This window comes from Chiloscyllium plagiosum, chromosome 11 (assembly GCF_004010195.1).
Source record: "Chiloscyllium plagiosum isolate BGI_BamShark_2017 chromosome 11, ASM401019v2, whole genome shotgun sequence".
Lineage (NCBI taxonomy): Eukaryota > Metazoa > Chordata > Chondrichthyes > Orectolobiformes > Hemiscylliidae > Chiloscyllium > Chiloscyllium plagiosum.
The window spans coordinates 24,988,122-25,008,838 of NC_057720.1; the positions used below are offsets into that span (position 1 = coordinate 24,988,122).

The 20,717-nt window shown below is 40.4% G+C and overlaps 2 protein-coding genes across 6 annotated transcripts in view; one reads left to right on the forward strand and one right to left on the reverse strand.

Moving 5' to 3' along the window:
• The window catches only part of LOC122554232 (elongation of very long chain fatty acids protein 1-like), a 74,697-nt gene extending 68,865 nt beyond the window's left edge, over positions 1-5,832 (forward strand). For all 5 annotated transcript variants that reach the window (XM_043698909.1, XM_043698908.1, XM_043698911.1 and 2 more), the window contains 4 exons: positions 217-273; positions 1,148-1,253; positions 2,798-2,934; positions 4,029-5,832. In XM_043698909.1, the coding sequence (XP_043554844.1) occupies positions 217-273; positions 1,148-1,253; positions 2,798-2,934; positions 4,029-4,310 (582 nt within the window). In that variant the 3' untranslated portion in view covers positions 4,311-5,832. The remainder of the gene's footprint in view (positions 1-216; positions 274-1,147; positions 1,254-2,797; positions 2,935-4,028) is intronic.
• A 7,755-nt stretch (positions 5,833-13,587) lies between these two features.
• Positions 13,588-20,717, reverse strand: part of med8 (mediator complex subunit 8) — a 27,613-nt gene continuing 20,483 nt past the window's right edge. Inside the window, exon 7 of the mRNA XM_043698924.1 lies at positions 13,588-17,300. Coding sequence (XP_043554859.1) covers positions 17,236-17,300 — 65 coding nt within the window. The 3' untranslated portion in view covers positions 13,588-17,235. The remainder of the gene's footprint in view (positions 17,301-20,717) is intronic.

Here is a 20,717-nt window from a genome sequence, read left to right on the forward strand (position 1 = left end):
TGAAAGACCATCGGGCGTAATTTTTAATCTGTAGATTAATGTTATGTAGCATTTTGTTATTCCAGACTTCAAGCACTTTTTTGTAGAACCAATTATTTTTCACTCGTTTGAACTATAGCATTCCATTTAGTAGTCTGCCTGAAGACTGGCATAAACTGGTTCAGTTGACTAGCTTTAGATGTGCAAGCTCAAGGTTTTTTTTTGTCCTTTCCTCAGATGGTACGTGTGGCGTGGCTGTTCCTATTTTCCAAATTTGTTGAACTGTTTGACACAGTGAGTATAACTAATCAACCTGACCTAAATAATTGTGCCTATTTCAGCCTCTTGCCAAAGCTTCCCATTTGTAACAAGCAATCTGATATAAATAGCAGGGTTATGGAGTTGATATTTTTAGGTAGTTAACTTATTCCTCTTTGTAAATATTTTCAATCTGGAGATTTTGCTTTTTCTGGGCTAGTATGAAGTGGAGGAGGTAAAGATACAATGGCTGCTTACAAAATATTTGAAAAATTTTTTCAAGCAGATGAAGGTAGCAGAAGACCACCCGAGGTATTCATTAGTCTTGTAGCATGTTTCAAGATTTGTTAGCTATAAATCAGAGCAGAGATCACCAATATAACTGGAAGTTAGGTGGAATAGGATGGTGCGGATGTCTCGCCATCCATTAATTTTCCTGGTCTCCTAAAGCACACTCCAATCTAACATCCCCACTCTTCCACCATCCTCGCCAAAACCCTGCATAATGATTCCGGATTGGTTGGTGAGTCTGTACTGATCTGTTCAGATGTAGAAACTCCATTACGTTGCAGATCTAATAGTGCACAAGGGAGAAGGGAGTGGGGGGACACAATTCAACGTGTGCTAGATAAGTATTAATATAGGATGTATCATCCTAATTTTGCTTTGAAAAATGTTATGTTTAACGAGGGCATTTTTAGACTTAAGACACACTTACTTTAACATCAAGTCTAAATGAGATTCAATGAGACCTTTTTAACACATCTGCTTAGTTCTGCAAAAGAACATTTTGATCCAAGGAACTGAATCATAACTACATTGACTGCATTCAAATGCTCCTATTGTCATTGCTTGTTATCTTTTGCCCAAGACATTTGGGTTGATGTGCTTTACTGTCATTCTGTCTCAGGTATTCTTTGTCTTGCGGAAGAAAAACAGCCAGATTACCTTCCTTCACATCTTCCACCATTCAATTATGCCTTGGACCTGGTGGTGGGGAGTTAAGTTTGGACCAGGTACAGAAAGATTGAAAGTTTGTTTTTATTGGACTTCGCATCCTTCCTCTGCCAAGTGGCATTTGGATGTTGTCAGTTTGCAATTTGCTAATTTGCACTGCGTCTTGTTGACTTACACCCAGATGCTGGCTCTCTCATCAAGCAACACTTTGGAAGGAAATTTGGATTGGAGAACAATATTTATCTCCCAATCTGTACCCATTCTTTTTGTACTAAAATGCTGGAAAAGCTCAATAGGCCTGGAAGCATCTGTGAAGAGGAAAGTTTAATGTTTTGGGTTGAGTGACCTTCCTCACGTTTGTTCTAATTTCTATCCACAGATGCTGCCAGATGTCCTGAGCTTTTCCAGCAATCTTTGTTTTTTGTTTTCCAGTTTTGTTTTAACTCTGGTTTTGGCTACTTAGACTGATTTCAAATGTTTCAGCATTACCACATTTTAGCTGCCCAAGAACACACAATTACAACACAGGAACAGGCAGTTTGGCCCTCCAAGCCTGTGCTGATCCAGATCCTCTATCTAAACCGGTCACTTACTGTCTAAGGGTCTGTATCCCTCTGCTCCCAGCCCATTCAATTATCTATCTAGATACATCTTAAATGGTGCAATTGTGCCTGCCTCTACCACCTCTGCTGACAACACATTCCAGGCACTCACCACCCTTTGCATAAAGAACTTTGCACACAACCTCTTCCTTTAACTTTTTCCCTCTCTTTGAACTCGTGACCCCTAGTAATTGAGTGTCTCACTCTTGGAGCTGGGGGGAGGTGTGGGCTGCTTGCTATTCACCCTGTCTAATTCATGATTTATGTAGACCACAATCAGTGTGCCCCACCCTCCATCTTTCTAACGAAAAATAATCCTAATCTATTCAAACTCTCCATAGCCAGTGCCCTCATACCAGGCACTGTCTTGGTGAACCTCCTCTGCACCCTCTAGTATCCACATCCTTTTGGTAATGTGGTGACCAGAACTGTTCAGTATTCCAAATGTGGATGAACCAAAGTCTTGTACAACTGTAACATGAACTGCCAACTCTTGTACTTAATACCCCATCTGATGAAGGAAAGCCTGCCATGTTGCTGCCCTGACCACTCTATTGTTGTCCGTTGCCACCTTCAGGGAACAATGGACATGAACACCCAGATCTGTTTTCTCTAGGTTTTTCCATTTAAGGCATAGTTTGCTCTTGAATTGATCTTCCAAAATTCATCACGTCTCATTTGACCAGATTGAACTGCATCTGCTATTTCTCTGCCCGACTCTCCAATCTATCTATATTCAGCTGTTAGCTTTAAGCTCTGGAATTCCCTGCCTAAAAATCCTCTTGTCCATTCCTCCACTTCAAGACAGTTCTTGGCATGTACATCTTCATCAAGACCTAGATTTTTGGTTTTTGTGGCTTAGTGCCACAATGCCCACTGCTCTGACTTGGCTTGGATGCTTTGTTATGGAGAGTGTTTTTAAAAAGAAGTTGGTACTCTGCTAATCATCCACAAACACTATCTAATGGAAAGGCTTTGTCCTTTGGCTGTCTTTCTTGCAGGTGGTATGGGATCCTTCCACGCCATGGTGAACTCAATTGTCCATGTCATCATGTACTTCTATTATGGATTGTCTGCAGCTGGTCCAGCTTTTCAGAAATACCTCTGGTGGAAAAAGTATATGACAGCAATACAACTGGTCAGTAGTACTCTTAGTATTTAGCTGTTGAAAGGAAAGGGGTGATGTGTGGTATCCCACCATTGATTTTAATGGAGCAGCATGGGGGGGAAGAGATACTGTACACTTTAAATAAATAAATAAATAAATAAATGTGGGTGAGTGTATGGTACAGTGACAGAGCTTGGAACATGGCAAAGTTTAAATCCAGCATAGTTGCTCAGACTATGATTTTGTTATTAACAGTGCTGAAAATACTTTTTGAGAAAATGTGATAAAAGAAAAATACTTTTTAAAGCTTTCTCAAGGCTTCTAAATATCCTGCAGTATTTGCAGCCAGTTAACTGATTTTGAAATATAATCTCTGGCTACAGAAATGCCAACCAATTGGCACAAGAAGCTACATGTTTTTAAAATACATCATTAAGATTGTCAAACTGTGTGCAATCCATGGACATATTCATTTACTTACACTTGGGTGAAACCACCCAATTAATAGTCCCCTGAAAACTACCTTTTTATTAGGTTTTTAATGTTATGGCTGTTTTATTTTGCTACTGAGCTTTCAGTGCATTCCAGAACACACACCACTGGACACTTCAAGTTCTTTTGTGAATCACCTCTAGTACTGGAGGTGATTTTCTCTTTTGTATCAATAATTTTGAAGCCCCTTCTCCACACTAAGGTTGCAAACAAGTATTGAAAAATGTGGTGCTGGAAAAACAGCATCCGAGGAGCAGGCGAATCAACGTTTCAGGCGTAAGCACCACATTTTTCAACTCTGGTCTCCAGCATCTGCAGTCCTCACTTTCTACCTGCGAACAAGTATTGGCCTGAACATTGGGGAGAATGTCCATAACATGTGCCATGGAATATTTTGCATTTAGATGAGGCCAGTTTAACAACTTGAAACTGGATACGTAACTTGAGTACTGTAGCAACTTTGGATTGAATGAAAATACTGCTAAGGTGTTAGTAATCTAGGCCAAATCTAATTTCTTGTTTTAGCAATCATTATTTTCCAGTTTCCCTTTTTAAACTATCCATTGTCAATGGAGGTGCATTATCTGCTGCCATTAGATTTACTTTTCTATGCATTTTCTATCCCTTTTTAGGTGCAGTTTGTCATCGTCTCTCTGCATGTCACCCAATACTACTTCATGGATCATTGTGATTACCAGTTCCCCATCTTTATCCATCTTGTCTGGATGTATGGAACATTCTTTTTCATTCTTTTCTCCAACTTCTGGTACCAGGCGTACACAAAGGGCAGGAGGCTTCCCAAAGGAGAAGAGAAACAGAAAGCAGCCAAGAAGAATGGAAGGCCGGCAGCAGAGAATGGCGGGCACTTGCTGGAAAATGGGGAGTTGATGAATGGAAAAGTGAAGACAAATTAGCAGGAACATAACTTTTTAAATAAACCAATTATTGTATTTTTGTTTTTGGCAAGTTTTCAGGAGGGAGGGTGCAGCGATTTAAGCTGGTTTTGAACTTGACTTAAGAATTTCATACAGTCTATTTAATCACTCTGGCACCACGTTGGAATTCAATCTGGGAAAAGTTGTCTGACTAAATGTTTTAAGGATCCTGTGTAATTAACAAATGATGGGTTTATGGCTAATCAAGTCTTGGTTTTGTTTGGAATCCTTGCACTTTTCTAACTGACATTGGTTACAAGGATAAAGCAGATTGTGTGACATGGGGAAAAGGTGGACCCCATGCCTCCTGACTAAGAGAAGGCCAGTTCAACACTAGTCTGTGCTTCAGACTGAACTGTGGGATGCTCTGTTTCCTGAGCAGTTGAATATGTGCAGTTTTCCGGTCTCTGCTATTTCCCTCCACCACCAGTGTTGCATCTAATAGTACCCCAGATCTGCAAAGAACTAATGGTGTAACGGTGTTGCCTTTAACCCTTCCTCTGAAAATCTGCAAACAATTAAACCTAATGCTGTTGAGTCTAGCCACCATCACAGCAGTTGAAGGAATGAGATTTCCTTCAAATGGCCCACCTGGTTGGGTCAGTCTTTAGTAATTTATAATATCTAGTTACAGATTAAGATTAAGATTAAAGCTCTTTTCACTATAAATTGTAATTAATTAGATTTTTAGATTTTTATTTACTTCGAGCAATATTGCTGTATATTTTGGGAATGAAGGAAACCACAATGTTTGAGAAGCTGCTCGGTGGGACAGTGTTAATGTGGTCCTTACAGCAGAGAATTTTTTATTGATGTTTTGTGGTGGGCAGGTAGAAGAGTCAACTTTTAATCATTCAGTACTTGCTAAATATCCTGTAGGCAGAGTGTCCCATAAATAACCCTTTTCCTCTTGATCTGTCATCTAGTGGGGACAAAATGACAAGCCTGTCAAGGGGTAGTGCTGAACATCCCCCTCAAAGTAAGTTCTAATTGGTCTCTGGAGTGAAATGATACTGTGGCTGGAACCAGATTTACCTAATCAATGTGTGGTGCGGCAGGAGTTTCTTGAAGAAAACTGTAAACTTTCAGTGTAGGACTTGAATTATAACTTCCCTTTTTTTATTCTGTACAATTCTAACTTGATGCAGGATTAATAGGACCTAAAACTGATGCTGTGTACATAGTTTCCCTTCAGTCACTGCTAGCTGTAGGCAGAAGTGAGCATCATTTTGAAGTAGCCCTGGACATAAACTGTCAAGGTATTCATCAGCCATATTGAACTCCATTTTAGGAGCTTTACAAAATGCAGTACAGAATGGGGTAGGGGAAGGAAAGCAGTACAGCTATATTCTTTAGTTCTTTGCAAATCTATCTTATTGCAGTCAAGAAGATCCCCATGAGTAAAAACAGTGAAGGAAGATCTATGGGATTATGATCTCACAGGAGCAAGTTCCAATAGGAATTTTCTGACTCTGAAATAAATTCAATTTCAAAACTCAAATGTTTGGTCTGATTTACTTTGTCATTGTTGCTCCATTTTCTATGGACTACAAATCTCCAACTTAATTGATTCACCTAACACTTTGCTGTCAATGGAATTTTGCCTCATTTATCCTAATTTTAATATATTAACTGCAATTCCAGATATCCCTATGTTTTGTGAACAGTATAGTTTTCTCAATCCAGTGTGTTGAGTATTTCTACAGCTATGCTGTTCAATTGCCTTTTTTTTTTCCTGCCTCTGGCTCAAATGGTCAGGAAACTGCAGCCTCAACCTTATCCAGAATGTGGGCTTTGGCAATATGACATTGTTTGGAATTCTTTGGTGTATGGAAAAGGTGGTTATCTGGCTAGCTTTTACCATGCTCCAACTTACCATAATTGAACGTGTTGCTGGAAAAGCGCAGCAGGTCAGGCAGCATCCAGGCTCCTTGGATGCTGCCTAACCTGTGCTTTTCCAGCAACACTTTCAGCTCTGATCTCCAGCATCTGCAGTCCTCACTTTCTCCAACTTACCATAATGGCTCAATCTTATGTTTTTAAGGATTTTTTGACTGTAGATTGAGATCTTTGACATTGTGAGAAGCTAGGGAAGAAACTACAGGGCTCCTAATATTTATATCATCCACAGGTAAGGTGCTACATACTGGAGTGGCTAATATTGTGCCATATTTAACACTGCCTGGAAGGAAAGGTCAAGGAACTACAGATCAGTGGGTAGGGTTATTGGCGAAGATTATAAAAAACATTTATCTACGTGCATTTGGAAAGACAAGGACTGATCATAAACTCTCTCTCATTTTTCTATGCTATTTCTAAAGTAATGAGGTATAGAGAGCTCCTGGTAGTTGCCTTTCCCTGAAGATAGGAAATTTCAATACAAGGGACATTTTTAAGGTGAGGGGAATGTGATTTGAGTCAATTTGAGGTTGGCTAGTGCTGAGGAAATGGTGGATATGGGTACGACTGCAACATTTAAAAGACATTTGAATGGATACATGAATGGGAGAGGTTTGGAGAGTATGTGGGATTATGTGGCACATGGACTGTTCAGACTGAAGGGTCTGTTTCTGTGCTGTATGATTCTAAATAGTGTCAAATGTCACTTTGAAAAGGTGACCAAGAAATAGTCAGTATTTTCTGTGAAGAATAACTGAAATAGTGTTGTCTTGGAGTTCATATTGGAGAAGTAGTGCTGGAGGTCTTTAAAACCAAGATGTAATAAGTCCTCAGGTCCTGATCAGGTGTTTTCCAGAACTTTGGGAAGCTAGGGAAGAGATTGCTGGGCCCCTTGAGATTTGTATCATTTGATAGCCATGAGTGAAGTGCTGGAAGAGGTGAAGCTTGGTAAATATGCCATTATTTGAGGTGCTGTAAGGAAAAGCTAGGAAATAATAGACCAGTGGGCCTTATGTTAGTGGTGGGAAGTTGTTGGAGTGGATTCTGAAGGACAGGATTTACATGCATCTAGAAAGGCAAGGATTGATTAGTGTTAGTCAGCATAAGTTTGTGTTTGGGGAAATCACGTCTCTCTCATTTGAGGTTTTTTGAAGAAGTGACTTTAAAGATTGAAGGCACTGGTCGATGTCCATATGGATTTCTATGAAATGTTCAAAGTTCTGTAGAGTAAACAGGTTAAAGTTTGCCAATTGATGCAAAATTCTGTTTAGGCCTCCAGCCTAGTGATCAGTGTGTGACTAGGATCACTATCTGCTGTTGTTTGTCACTTAGAAATTATTTTAGATGTGAATGTAGGTGATATGGTTTAAGTTTGCAGATGACACTAGTGGACAATGAAGAGTATTATCTGGAGTACAATGGGACCTTTATCCAATGGGCTGAGGGGGAGATGCTGCATTTTGGTAAAGCAAACCAGGGTAGGCCTTGAATGTTTAATGGTAAGGTCCTGGTGAGTTACTGAACAAAACAACTGAGGGGTGCAGGCTCTCATTTCTCTGAAAGCAGAGTCACAAGTGGAGGTGGTTGAAGATGTTTGACACATTTTGCCTTTTTATTGGTCATGCCCTGAGTATAGGAGTTAAGGGGTCATGCTGTGGCTGTACAGGACATTGAAGCTATTTTTGGAATACTCTGAAATTCTGGTTGCCCTCCTATAGGAAGGATGTTAAACCAGAGGGTGTAGAAAATATTGGAAAGGATATTGCAGGACTGAATGGTTTGAGCTGGAAGGAGAGGCTGGGGCTTTTTTCTTTCCTGGGATATCTGAGGCGGAGGGTTGACTTCATTTGAGGTTTATAAAGTCATAAGGGAGATGGATAGAGTGAATAGCCAGGGACTTGCACTTTCCTACAGTGAATGAGTCTAAAACAAGACAGAATAGGTTTAAGGTGATAAGGGAAAGAGTTAAAAGGGTCTGGGGGGCATAGGGTGTTGTGTATGGAATAAGCTGAGGGCATGGAGGCTGGCACAATTACAACCTTTTTAAATGTATCTGCATGGGTATGAGAATAGGAAAGGACATATCCCAAATGCTGGCAAATGGGACTAGGTCTGATTGGGATAACTAGTGTGGATCAGTTGTACCAAACAGTCAGTTTGTGCTCCCTAACTATAGATGAAGGCAGAGTGGTAGATACTGGCTACATGGAATTTAGCAAGGCCTTCATGGTTCAACATTACAGACTGGTTCGTAAGACTAGATCACAAGGGATCCACTGGATACAAAATTTAGCTTGATTTGTAGGTGGTGCTGGCAAGAGTATTTGTTTAGACTAGAGGCTTGTGACCAGTGGTGTGCTGCAAGGACCAGTACTGGGTCTACTGATTTAAGAATGATATGAGAACATTAGACATATAGTTAATTTGCAGATTACATCAAATTTAATCACCTCCAGTGTCTACTATACCATTATCTCACTAATGGCCCTTCTGATCAAGCTGCCACTAGGCTGAGGAGTGGCTGATGGCATTTAATGCTAGTTAAATAAAAGGTGTTACATTTTGGTAAGGCAAACTAAGGTAGGCCTTATACAGTTCCTAAAGCACTGGGACATGTTGCTGATCAGAGACCTAGGGGTGCATCCTTTGGAGGTGACATTACTGATAGACCAGACAGTGAAGAGACTTTGGCACAGGCCTTCATTGGTAAAAGCATTAAATATAGGAGTTGGGATGTCTTGTTACAGCTGTGAGACATTGGTAAGTCTGCATTTAGTATTTCATACAATTCTGGTTACTCTGCTAGTGGAAGGACCTTTTTAAACTGGAAAAGGTGCAAAGATTTTCATGGATGTTGAAAGGTTTTTCCTAGTGTCAGAGGCTGAGGTGTAACCTTGGAGGTTTATAAATCATGGAGTGCATAGATAAGTTGAATAGCAAAGGTCTTTTCTCCAAGGCAGTAGATTCCAAAACTAGAGGGCATAGATTTAAGGTGAGATGGGAAAGATTTAAAAGGGACCTGAGGGCAACATTTTCAGGCAGAGAATGGTGCATATCTTGATGAACTGAAGTGGTTGAGGCTGGTGAAATTACAAAATTTAAGATTTGTATTGGTCCATGGATAGAAAAGTTGAGGGTATATAGGCCAAATACAGGCAAATAGGACTGGTTTAAAACCATAATACACTAGAGCAGAAATCAGGCCATTCAGCTGATAGTCTGCTTCACTATTCAGTCATGGCTGATAAATAGGGGTTGAGAAATTCTTCCACTTACTCCCTGTAACCCTTGATCCCTTTCACACTCAAGAACCTAAAATGTGTTGCTGGAAAAGCACAGCAGGTCAGGCAGCATCCAAGGAGCAGGAGAATTGATGTTTCGGGCATGAGCCCTTCTTCAAGAGCCCTTCTCATGCCCAAAACGTCGATTCTCCTGCTCTTTGGATGCTGCCTGACCTGTGCTTTTCCAGCAACACATTTTTGGCTCTGATCTCCAGCATCTGCAGTCCTCACTTTCACACTCAAGAACCTATGTAGCTCAGTCTTAAATATACTCCATGATCTGGCCTCCAGCCTCTGTAGCAGTGAATTCCATAGATTCACCACTATCTGGTTGAAGTTTCTCCTTGTGTTCTAAAAGGTCTCTAAGGCTGTGCTCTCAGGTCCTCTTCTCTCATACCACAGGAAACATCTTCCCAACATCCACTCTGTCCAGGCTAGTTTAGGAAACCTGGTTTGCAAGGATAAGTTTGGCCAAATGGTCTGTTTCTGTGCTGAATTAAGATTATTGAGTTCTTACACCTAAATGTGTGTGTAAGTTTAAAGTATTACTTTTTGCACTGACTTCTTGAAGTGGTGGTTGGCATGTGCAGATTTATTTTAGCACTTACACATGGAAGTGGACTCCTTTGTAACTGTTCCTATTTCTGAGAAGTAGGGGAATACTGGGGGAAATGTCTACCTCTGTTTTGGGAATAGAAATGAATGGCTGCACATTTTGTGTCTTGTCATTTGTTTTTCTGCTACAAGTTTATTTCTAAACTTGTAGTTATGAATATTCTTTTTGCCTGAGGGTACAGTAAGTTTTCAGCTGTGGTTGCAAGGTCAAAGTCACAAGTTGGCTGATCTTTTGAGGGTGCAGAAAGTTCAGACTGCATCGATACCTAGAAATGTTTAGCAGAAATTTTTAGAAGTCAAATTTGGGAAGACTAACATTTTCCGTTCCCACTCAACTCTTTCCTGCAGACGAATCTTAACCCTAGTCCTAATAATGATTAAATGTTTGTTTGCAAATTTTGGAATTGTATTTGATTCTGAAATTCTAACAACATCTATACACTCACTAAGACTACTTCTCTCTTCCTCTCCCCTGTTTTTATGAACCTGCCCTATTTCAGTTTATCTCTTTCTGAAAACTCTAATTTGTTCCATTTGCGACTTTGTCCTCTTTTTCAGTGTTTTGCATGTTTGCAGCAAGTCCCAATTTTGCTTGTGCCTGCTGACCTACATTAGCTCCCCAATCTTGACAATTTTAAATATTATCCTGGTTTACAAATCTGTCCCCTCCCAAACTCAACTCCACAACCTTCGGAAAAATATGCTTCATTAATTCAGGCCTCTTGACCATTTGAGATTTTTCTTTTTTTCACTACTTGTGCTTGTAGGTGTTCAGACTCTACTGTTTAGAATTTTCAACTTTCACAACTCTATCTCACCACCCCTCTTTCTATAATGAACTCCTTACCTACCTCCAGCTAGAGCTTTTAGTAATCTGGCCTAACATCACTTTATGGGTCTCCCTTTTAATGTTTTTTATAATGTGGTTTTGAAGCTCCCTTTTTTGTATTGCTTGTTAAAGGATCACATTGGAGTAAAGCCATATTAGTTCCTGTCTACAGTTTATTTTGGACATTACTGAAGGTTCTCATTCCTACAACTTGTTTAGAACATAAAGTACAGCACAGAACATGCCCTTGGGTCCGTGAGGTTGTGCTGAGATTTAATCCTACTGTAAAATATAGTAACTTAACCTATACACCCCTCAACTCACTGCTCTCCATACGCATGTCCATTAGTCACCTAAATGTCCCCAATGAGTCTGCTTCCACCACCACAGCTGGCAACGCATTCCACATTTACAACTCTCTAGGTAAAGAATCTACCTCTGACATCATTTCTATACCTTCCTCCGAACATCTACAAACTACAACTTCTCGTACCAGTCAATCCTGCCCTGGGCAAAAGTGTCTCTCTTGATTTCTATCTATTCCCCTCATTTTATCACCTCGATCAGGTCTCTTCCCTTCCCCTCCAGAGAAAGGTTGTATAAGCTCAGACTTGCTTCATAAGACAAGTCCTCCAGTCCAGGCAGCATCCTGGTAAACCACCTTTGCACCCTCTCCAAAGCCCCTCTCATTCCTATAGTAGGGTGACTGGAACTGGACACAGTATTCCAAGTGTGGTCTCACCAGGGACTTAGAGCTGCAGCAAAACCTTGCAGCTCTTAAACTTGATTCCCCCTGTACAATGCCAAAGGCAAGCCAAAACACCATATGTTTTCTTAACAACCCTATCCACTTGGCAACTTTGAGGGATCTATGTACTTGCACAGCCAGATCCCTCTGTTCTTCCACACTGCTGAGATTCCTGTCTTTAATCCTATATCAGCATTCAAGTTTGACCTTCCAAAATACATAATATTTTGAGCAAGAAATCCAGAGCCCCCAACAGTTAAAACGGTTTATTTAACTGCACTATCTTGCATTCATGGCACAGCAAGTTTGTTTTAATGTCAGTTGCTTTGTTTTAATCTTCATGTTATAACACAACCACTATCTCCAGCTTTCAATGGTGCTATATTTGGGTGGGGGGTGGTGAGACAAAAGAGGGGAAGAATGTGAATCTGCATGTTTCCTTAACGAAATTACTGTCTGGGGAAGTTAGAGTAAGGCTTGTGCGCAGTGGAGATATTGTAGGATCAGCTTGGGTGACTGTATTGTTCCTTCGCCTAGTGTCTCATCTCTAAGCACTTGTTTCTTAAATTCCTACCCCTATAGATTAAGTCCACCATGGATCTCTCTTAGCATTGACAAAAAAAAATCTGAGAACAAATCACTTGTCTGTCCTCCTGACAAGTGTTGAGGGAGGGAAGGAATAACCTCTGATACACCAGTGCTGTAAACCGGTTTGTCATGCCTTTTTCAATTGTAAACAGTTAAAGTCAATGCTAGCTAGTCCAGGATTAGGAAGTGTTTGTAAGAATTACTTTATTAGTCCAATAACCTGCAGTGGCACAAAATATCCCCACAGAAGAAACCACCACTTATGCCAAAGTGCTCTGGCTGTAGGCTTCTATTTCAAACATCAAATGTCTGAAGTAAATTATTGCATATGTCTACTGTTTTTAATGTTAAGCCTTTTATTATAAAGCTGTTCAATATCAAGTGGCCATTAGCTTATAATCCACAAAGGATCTAGACGTCGCTCTCTAACCCAGACAGAACTTGGTTATTTACAGCTTGTGGGGTATCACTCTACAGCATAGAACAAAGTGAGGCATGCATCTATGAAACCATAGATGATGATCCTGTTGAATGCTCACCATTCTGTATTATGCTTTAGGTGTCTAATTAGGATGCCATGTCCATGCCCTCGCAGTAACAGTATGTATGTGTGTGTGTGTATATATGAGAGTCATTTTCAACTAGTGAGGTAATTGCAAGTTGCAACAGTGACCATATCAAACAAATCAGCTGTTTAAATTGGTTTCATAAATAGTAGCAAGATCATTGGTGGTTGGTTGATATATACATTGGATAATGTCACACTAGATCAAAACTTGCAGCTGAAATTTTGGGCAGTAGAAGTCTTTGTGAAGAGTGTTAACACTAATTGCTGCTTCAAACTCCCAGCATCAGCACAAATTCAATGACACACCCGGTCAGCCCAGTGTAGTGGCCGCCTGCCTCAGCCTCTCTCGGCCTAGCATAGCTTGGGTGGACATCTACTCTGTGATTACAGAGCGAATTCCCCCAGCCTGGAGTGAAGGCCGAGTGTAGACAGAAGATCATTGTTGTGAACATAATTTATAAAATGGATTAAAAAAAATTAGTAAATGTGCAATGCTGGATTTTAAAAATTTCTCTATTTTTCCAAGAACTCTAACTGAAAAAGCTGTACCTAGGGACCTAAGATTGCTTATGGTGCCATGACTTACACTCAAATGAGTACAGTGAAAAGTGTACATGACATTAAACCTAATTCCAATTCTAATATACTTAACTGTCTGAAATGAGATTTGAACCCATGACTCAAAAAAATGTGCAATCACTAAAGAATTGACAAATCTACACACTAGATCTTCAAGTTTTGTGGTGCTACATTTATTGGTAGAATTATCAACACACTCTTTATCTTCAATTTCCTTGCTTTTGCCTACAATGCCACTTTATGGTGCTTATCTCCAATTCTCACCCAGTTATCCCTGTTTCATCTAAATGTGGTTACACTTCAAAGGACCCTTCTCTTTCAGTCATATCCAAATCCCATTTTATGTGAATCATTAACTCTACATTAAGACAAAGAGGACAATGTTTTGATTTTAGCAAATGAAAATCTGGACAAGTCTTGTGTAGCTTGGGGAAAGCAATACAGGATGCAGATTATTTTTTAAGGGATTTCTATACCAGGTGTAATTGTAAACTCACCATGCTTAATTTTTCTAAAATTTGGATCCAATGCATAATTGGATGAAAATAGGGCTATCATCTAGATGCCATCATTAAATACTGTTGATAAATGAGAGGGGTCAAACCACAATCTGAAAGGGGTGGCAGAGGAGGGAAGATAATACAAACTACGTGAGATTTTAATGTTTTTACCTTATCTTGGAACAAAGTTGTCAAGGTCAGCATTTGTTGTTGACCACTGCAACTGAAAAGGTGAAGGTGAGCCAGAACTTGAGCTAGTGGAGTCTGGTTTGTACAAGTCCAATCATTTTGTTGTTCGGGAGTTCTAAGATTTCACTGCAACAAGTGAAGAAATGGCAAAATAGTTCCAACTCTTAAAAGAAGGAATGCCTTAATGGGGGATTTGCAATTATGGTGGCAATCCTAAACATTGGGCGCTTTTGTCCTTTTTAAGGTGGTATAGTGTACAGAGGAACCTCAATTATCCGAACAAGATTGAAACGTCCCGATGCTTGGCTAAACTATGTTATCGGCATTCAATTAACCAAACGAAATAATCCCCACTCATGTCTTTCGGATAATTGAGGTTCCTCTATAAATACTGGCAACAAAACCTTCTGTTAATTACCACATACCATCCTCCCTCAGCTGATGAATCAGGACTCCTCCATGTTGAGCAACACTTGGAAGAAACACCGAGGGTGACAATGGTACAAAAATGTACTCTGGCTGGGGGATTTTAGAATCCTGCCAAGTCATTCTTGGTGGTGGATATTAAAGAACACATCTGCTAGACTGGGTCTGCAGCAGGTGGTGAGGGAGCTAACGAGAGAAAAACATAACTTATTTCATCCTTACCAATCTGCCAGCTGTTGATGCGTTTGTCCTTGACAGTATCAGTCAGGGTGACTACCACACAATCCTCGTGGAAACAAAGACCCACCTTCACATATTAAGAAAACCCTCCATCATCTTGCGTGGCATTATCACTGTCCTAAATGGGACAGACTTCAAATAGATCTGTCAACACAAGATGGGCACCTATGAGGCACTGTGGGCTATTAATAACAGCGGAACTGTAGTCCAGTACAATCTGTACCCTCCATGGCCCAGCATATCGCCGACTCAACCATTATCATCAAATCAGGAGACCAACTCTGGGTCAACGGTGAGTGCAGGAGGGCATGCCAGGAGCAGCACCAGACATAACTAAAAATGAGGTATCAATTTGGTGAAGCCACCAAACAGGACTACTTGTATGCCAAACAGCTTAAGCAGTAATTGATAGACAGCACTAAGCAATCCCACCACCAACAGATCAGATCTAAATTCTAAAATCCTGCCATATCCAATCATAAATGATAATGGACAATTAAAGAACTCACCAGAGGAGGAAGCTCCACAAATATTCCCATTCTTAACGAATGAAGAGTTCAGTGCAAGTGCAAAGATAAGGCTGACACATTCGCTGTGATCTTTAGCCAGAAGAGCCAAGTGGATGACATATCTTGGCCTCCTCAGAGATCCCCAGCATCAAAATCAGTCAATTTGATTTACTCGGTGTAATATCCAGGCCTTAGGCTGACAAGTGACATTTGCACCACACAAATGCCAGACAATGACCATCTCAAACTTGTAGATGGTACACAATTCTGGCATTATATGCATTGATGGTGGGTGAAGTGTTGATGCAGACAAAAAATATAAACTAGGAACAAAAGGCCTTTTGGCCCCTTGACCTCTGTCATTCAATATGATAATGGTTGCATGTTCTGAATTCCACATTCCCAGTTACACCTATTAACCTTTGATCTTTGCTTCACAAGATCGATCTACCACTACCTTTAAAAATATTCAGTGTTCCTGTATCCACCACCATTTGAGACTGTGTTCTAAAGTTTTTTCCACAAGAAAAAAAACAAACCTGATCTATCCTAAAAGGGCAACCGCTAATTTCAAATCAGTGCCCTCTAGTTCTGGATTCATTAAGAGGAAATGTCATTTCAACATCAACTGAATCAAGATGGTTCAGGATCTATATACACTCCAATTAAGTTATGCTTCATCAAGTGAACTGCCTTATTCTGGATGGTGTCCAGCTTCTTGTGTGTTGCAACTGCACTCATTCAGGCAAGTGGGGAATATTCTTCACTCTCCTGGCTTGTGCTTCATGGGTGGTTGACAGACTTTGGGGAGTCAGCTTAGTTGTTCACTGGAGAATTCTCCATTGCTGGCCTGCACTTTCAGTCTCAGTATTTATGCCTGGGCACTTAATTTCTCGTGAATATTATGTCCTAGGATTTGATGCTGAGGGATTCAATGATGGTAAGAGCAGTAAAGTCATGGGGTGATGACTACATTACACTCACTGGCGAAAACATTATGTAGCACTTGTTTGATACAAATGTCATCAGGTTAAGCATACATGTTATCCACATACAAAAAGACCTGGAAATTAACTTCAGTATAAGAAGAGCTGTGAATGATACTAAACATGGTGCAATCTTCAGAGAACATCTTCACTTTTATGATGCAATGATCATTGGAGCAGCCAAGGTGATTGGGCCTTGGAGCTCCTGTAGTGATGTCCTGAGGCTAAGACTATTAGCCTCCAATAACCATAGTCAGCTTTCTTCGTGCGTTGAGTGCCTCCAGCCAGTGGAAAGTTTTGCCCTGATTCCTATTGATTTCAATTCTGCCAGAGCTCCTTCTTTCCACACTTGGTCACATATGCGCTTTTCCAGCAACACATTTTTAAGCTCTGATCTCCAGCATCTGCAGTCCTCACTTTCTCCACATATTAGGTCAGTCAATTTACATTACTGTGCTTACTCTCAAAAGTCAGATCTAAAAATTTAAAATTTGGCACTCTGCAAGATTTGATCATATGCAAATTGATAGTAACCTTCTGGTTAAGATATAAAAATGGAAGTGATTAATTTTTAATTATACAGTTTACCTACCTCAAGGACACCACTAGGAACAGATTTAGTGATTACCGGAACGTCCCTTGTATGAACCTTGTTTGAGGTTCAGGAGCATTAGGCAAATATTTGTTTTACATGCAAGATCAGTGAATCACCTCCACTGAAGTGTATAATTTAACCAAGTTTAGAAAATAAAACCTAAGTACAGTAGATTCTATTTGCACACAGGCTTCTTGACCAGCCAACAAAAATGTCAATTTATGACAAGATCCCTTTCAAAACTGATTCTTTACTTGGTGGAGTAACTCTCATTCCATGTGATCTCAATTTTCTTGTTGAGATCTTCAGAGACTCCATTGTAATTGTTTGACAGCCTTAGTTGGGTTATATTTCATCTCTGATACGGATGCATTGATGCAGACTTGATGTTGGTTTTTATGGTACTTGGCATCTTACCTACAGAGACAGAAATATGAAGTTTAAGTACATTTAATTACTGGATTACATTTAAATCCAGCATTTCTGGTAACTGATCTAAATCCAGCATTTTCTGTAATCACAGGCCTTGGTTTTTATTTATTTGTTTTAATGTATTTTTATGTTATCTTTAACAGTCACAATTACAAAAATTCCAGACTGAATTCTACACAATAAGAACAGAAAATATGAAAACAAACCCATTGCAATTGTTAAGTATATCTTTCCTCTACTCACAATGTCCCTCAAAATCACTCGCACTATTTGCTTCATTGATTTGTTTAGTACTCAGACTGGAGTTCATGCAACCCCCACCCACTGACATGTCGGAGGCAGGGGCCCTGAAAAATTGCGGCACTATGCCTATACGAGGCAGCTTGGGAATTTTAACCACAGCAGTAGTAGATCTGGGCAGCTTGCCCACAAATGGTGCTTCAAGTAGGCAAAGAATTTCCAATTAAGGGCCTCGTCCAATGGCCACCAGGATTTAATTGGTAGCAGGAGATGCCCATCAATGCTCAAATATACAAGAGAGATCAGTGAATCACACTTGAAATCTTCAAGGTGCCTGAAAACATTCACTCACAAGCAACCAACCTGAGAAAAGTCTCCCCATAACTAGAATGAAAGGAAATAGACGTGCTGTACCTCCAATCAAACACTGGCACTGACTCCTATTTGGTCCTGATAGGCTCGCGAGTGAAACCGTCAGTACCAAATATGGAAGAGAAGTAACTGTGATTGGAGCAGCAGAGCACAGTTAACTAAGTCATAGCAGTGAGGGAGTCTCTGGGAGAGCATCTACTGAGAACTAGTAGTTGAGGATAATTGAGCTGGTTGCTGTTTAATCTGGGGCTGTCAGGGCAGTTGGGATGGAATGGTGAGACTGAAAGAGGTGTGTATGTCATTATGGTGCCACAAGACTGGAGGATGGCTAATATGGTCCCATCTTTCAAGATGACTGTCATGAATAAACCAGGGAATTACAGACAAGTGAGTTCAACTACTGGAGAAAGTTCAGGGCTAATCAGCACAGCTTTGTCAGAGGGAGGTCATGCCTAGCAAATTTAATTGAATTCTTTGAGGTGGTGATCAGGTATGTAGGTGAAGGTGGCACAGTTGATGTAAATTTATCCAGATTTCAGCGAAGACTTTGATAAGGTCCCACGTGGAAGACTGAGAAAGAAGGTAAAAGCACATGGCATCCAGGGTAACTTGGCTAGGTGGATCTAAGATTAGCTTAGTGGTAGGAGACAGATGGTGATAGTAGAAGGCTGTTTGTGTATCTGGAGGCAATTGTCCAGTGGCCTACCATAGGGATCAGTGCTGGGTTGTTTGTTTTTCACGATTATACATGAACAATGCAGATGAGAATCTGGATAAGTAAGTTTGCAGATGACACAAAGATTGGCTGTATGGTTAATATTGAGGAAGAAGGTCTTAGGTTACAGGAAGATATAGACAGATTGGTCAAATGATCAGTGACTGACAGGACATAACATTGAAGTGTGAGGTGATTCACTTTTGAAGAAGTAACAAAACAATAGAGTACTCATTGAATGGATGAACACTACTGGGAATGTCACAGATACCAGGGTATCTTGCGGTTCCTGTCCACAGATCCCTCAAGGTGGTAGGACAGGTTAATAGGCTGATTAAGGTGGTATACTTGAGCCTTGTCTTTATCAGTCATGGCATAAATTATAAGAGCAGGGAGATGAAGTTGCAGCTGTACAAAACTTTGGTTAGGACATAGCTAGAGTATTGTGTGCAGTTCTGGTCCTCGCTATAGGAAGGATATGATTACACTGGAGAGGGTGCAAAGAAGATTCACCAGGATATTCCCCAAGATTGAGCTATTAAGAGAGGGTGGATAAGCTGAGGGGGCACATGATTGAGGTGCATAAGATTGAGGGGCATGGACTCAATACTCTTAAGGTTGTGGGCCAAATGCTGGAAAGTAGGATTAATGTAGAAAGGTTAAGGCTGACTCGATGGGTCTCTTCTGTGCTGAAGAACTCTAATAAATAGGTTACTGAAAATGAAAATGTAGCTCTCAAAAAGCTCGAAAAAAGCACAGTCAGCCAGACTTCACATTTATTGGTTGGGCATGAGGAGTGGGGCTTGGCATCAAAGGAGGATCTTTACTGCTGGACTGAATGCATGCTTCCTATTGACCTCACTGGAGTACTGACAGTAACTCGGGGTATTGCTGGTAATGCAGAGTGGTTAGCCTCTGACCGAAATCCCAATTCATTTTTGTTAATTGGCAAGCACGCCTACAATGATAGCTGGGCAGCAACTATTTTGCCAGGTGGACTCTCCAACCCCATACTATCAAGTGTACTCTCTTCAGTGTGGAAATATTCACATAGCTTCCGTCCTTGTAAAGATCAAACTGTTAAACCATCTTTCTTACTTTAACCTTCTGTCTGGATCATCATTGTTCATCTCATTCAATATCTTAAATTTTTATCATGTTACCTGAAGGGGATGTTACATGTATATAGTTTGTTTCATAACTTTAGGATGTTCTAAAGCCAATTAAGTATGTCCTCAAGCATATTCGCTGTTTTCATTGCAAGAGAATGCATCAGCCGAATTTCAGATAGAATGTTCTCTCAAACAGTAATAAGAAGCAGAACCAGACAGTCTGCTTTAGTGATTCTGATTGAGGAATAAATAGTTAACGAGTACTTTGGATTTTTTACAATTACCCGAAGGCAGACAAGGTATTAATTTAATGTCTTGTCTAAAAGATGGCATCTCTTGTGTAGTAATCCCTCAAGTCCAGCACTGAAGTGTCAGTCAGGATATTGCACTCAAGTTTCTAGACTAGGGCTTGAACTCATGATCTTTTGACTCAGCAAGTCATCTCGCTCTGTGAAGGCTGATACTTATGATAAGGCATTACAGAAATGTCATTACTTTTGCTGTGCTTCACCCGGTGTTTAACCAGTAGAGTCTACAAGATTGATTTCAAAGGAAAGTCTTTTGGAACAATGTGAAAATTACTCTCAACTTCCAGAACTGCATCATATGTTAAACATAGAAAGCATCATTCAAATGTGCAAACATTTTTTTATAAAAGGTTACTTTCAGAGGGATGGCAGTGAAGGCAGTGCAATGTTCCTCTTGCAACATGTTTGAGGTGAGGGATGCCATGGACGTCCCTGCTGATAACACTTGCAGGAAGTGCACCCATCTCCAGCTCCTCCAAGACCGCATTAGGGAACTGGAGCTGGAGTTGGATGAACCTAGGATCATTCGGGAGGCAGAGGGGGTCATAGATCAGAGCTTTAGGGAAGTAGTAACTCCAAAGATGGCAGATAGATGGGTGACAGTGAGGGGCACTGGGAGGAAGCAGCCAGTGCAGGGAACCCCTGCGGCCGTTCC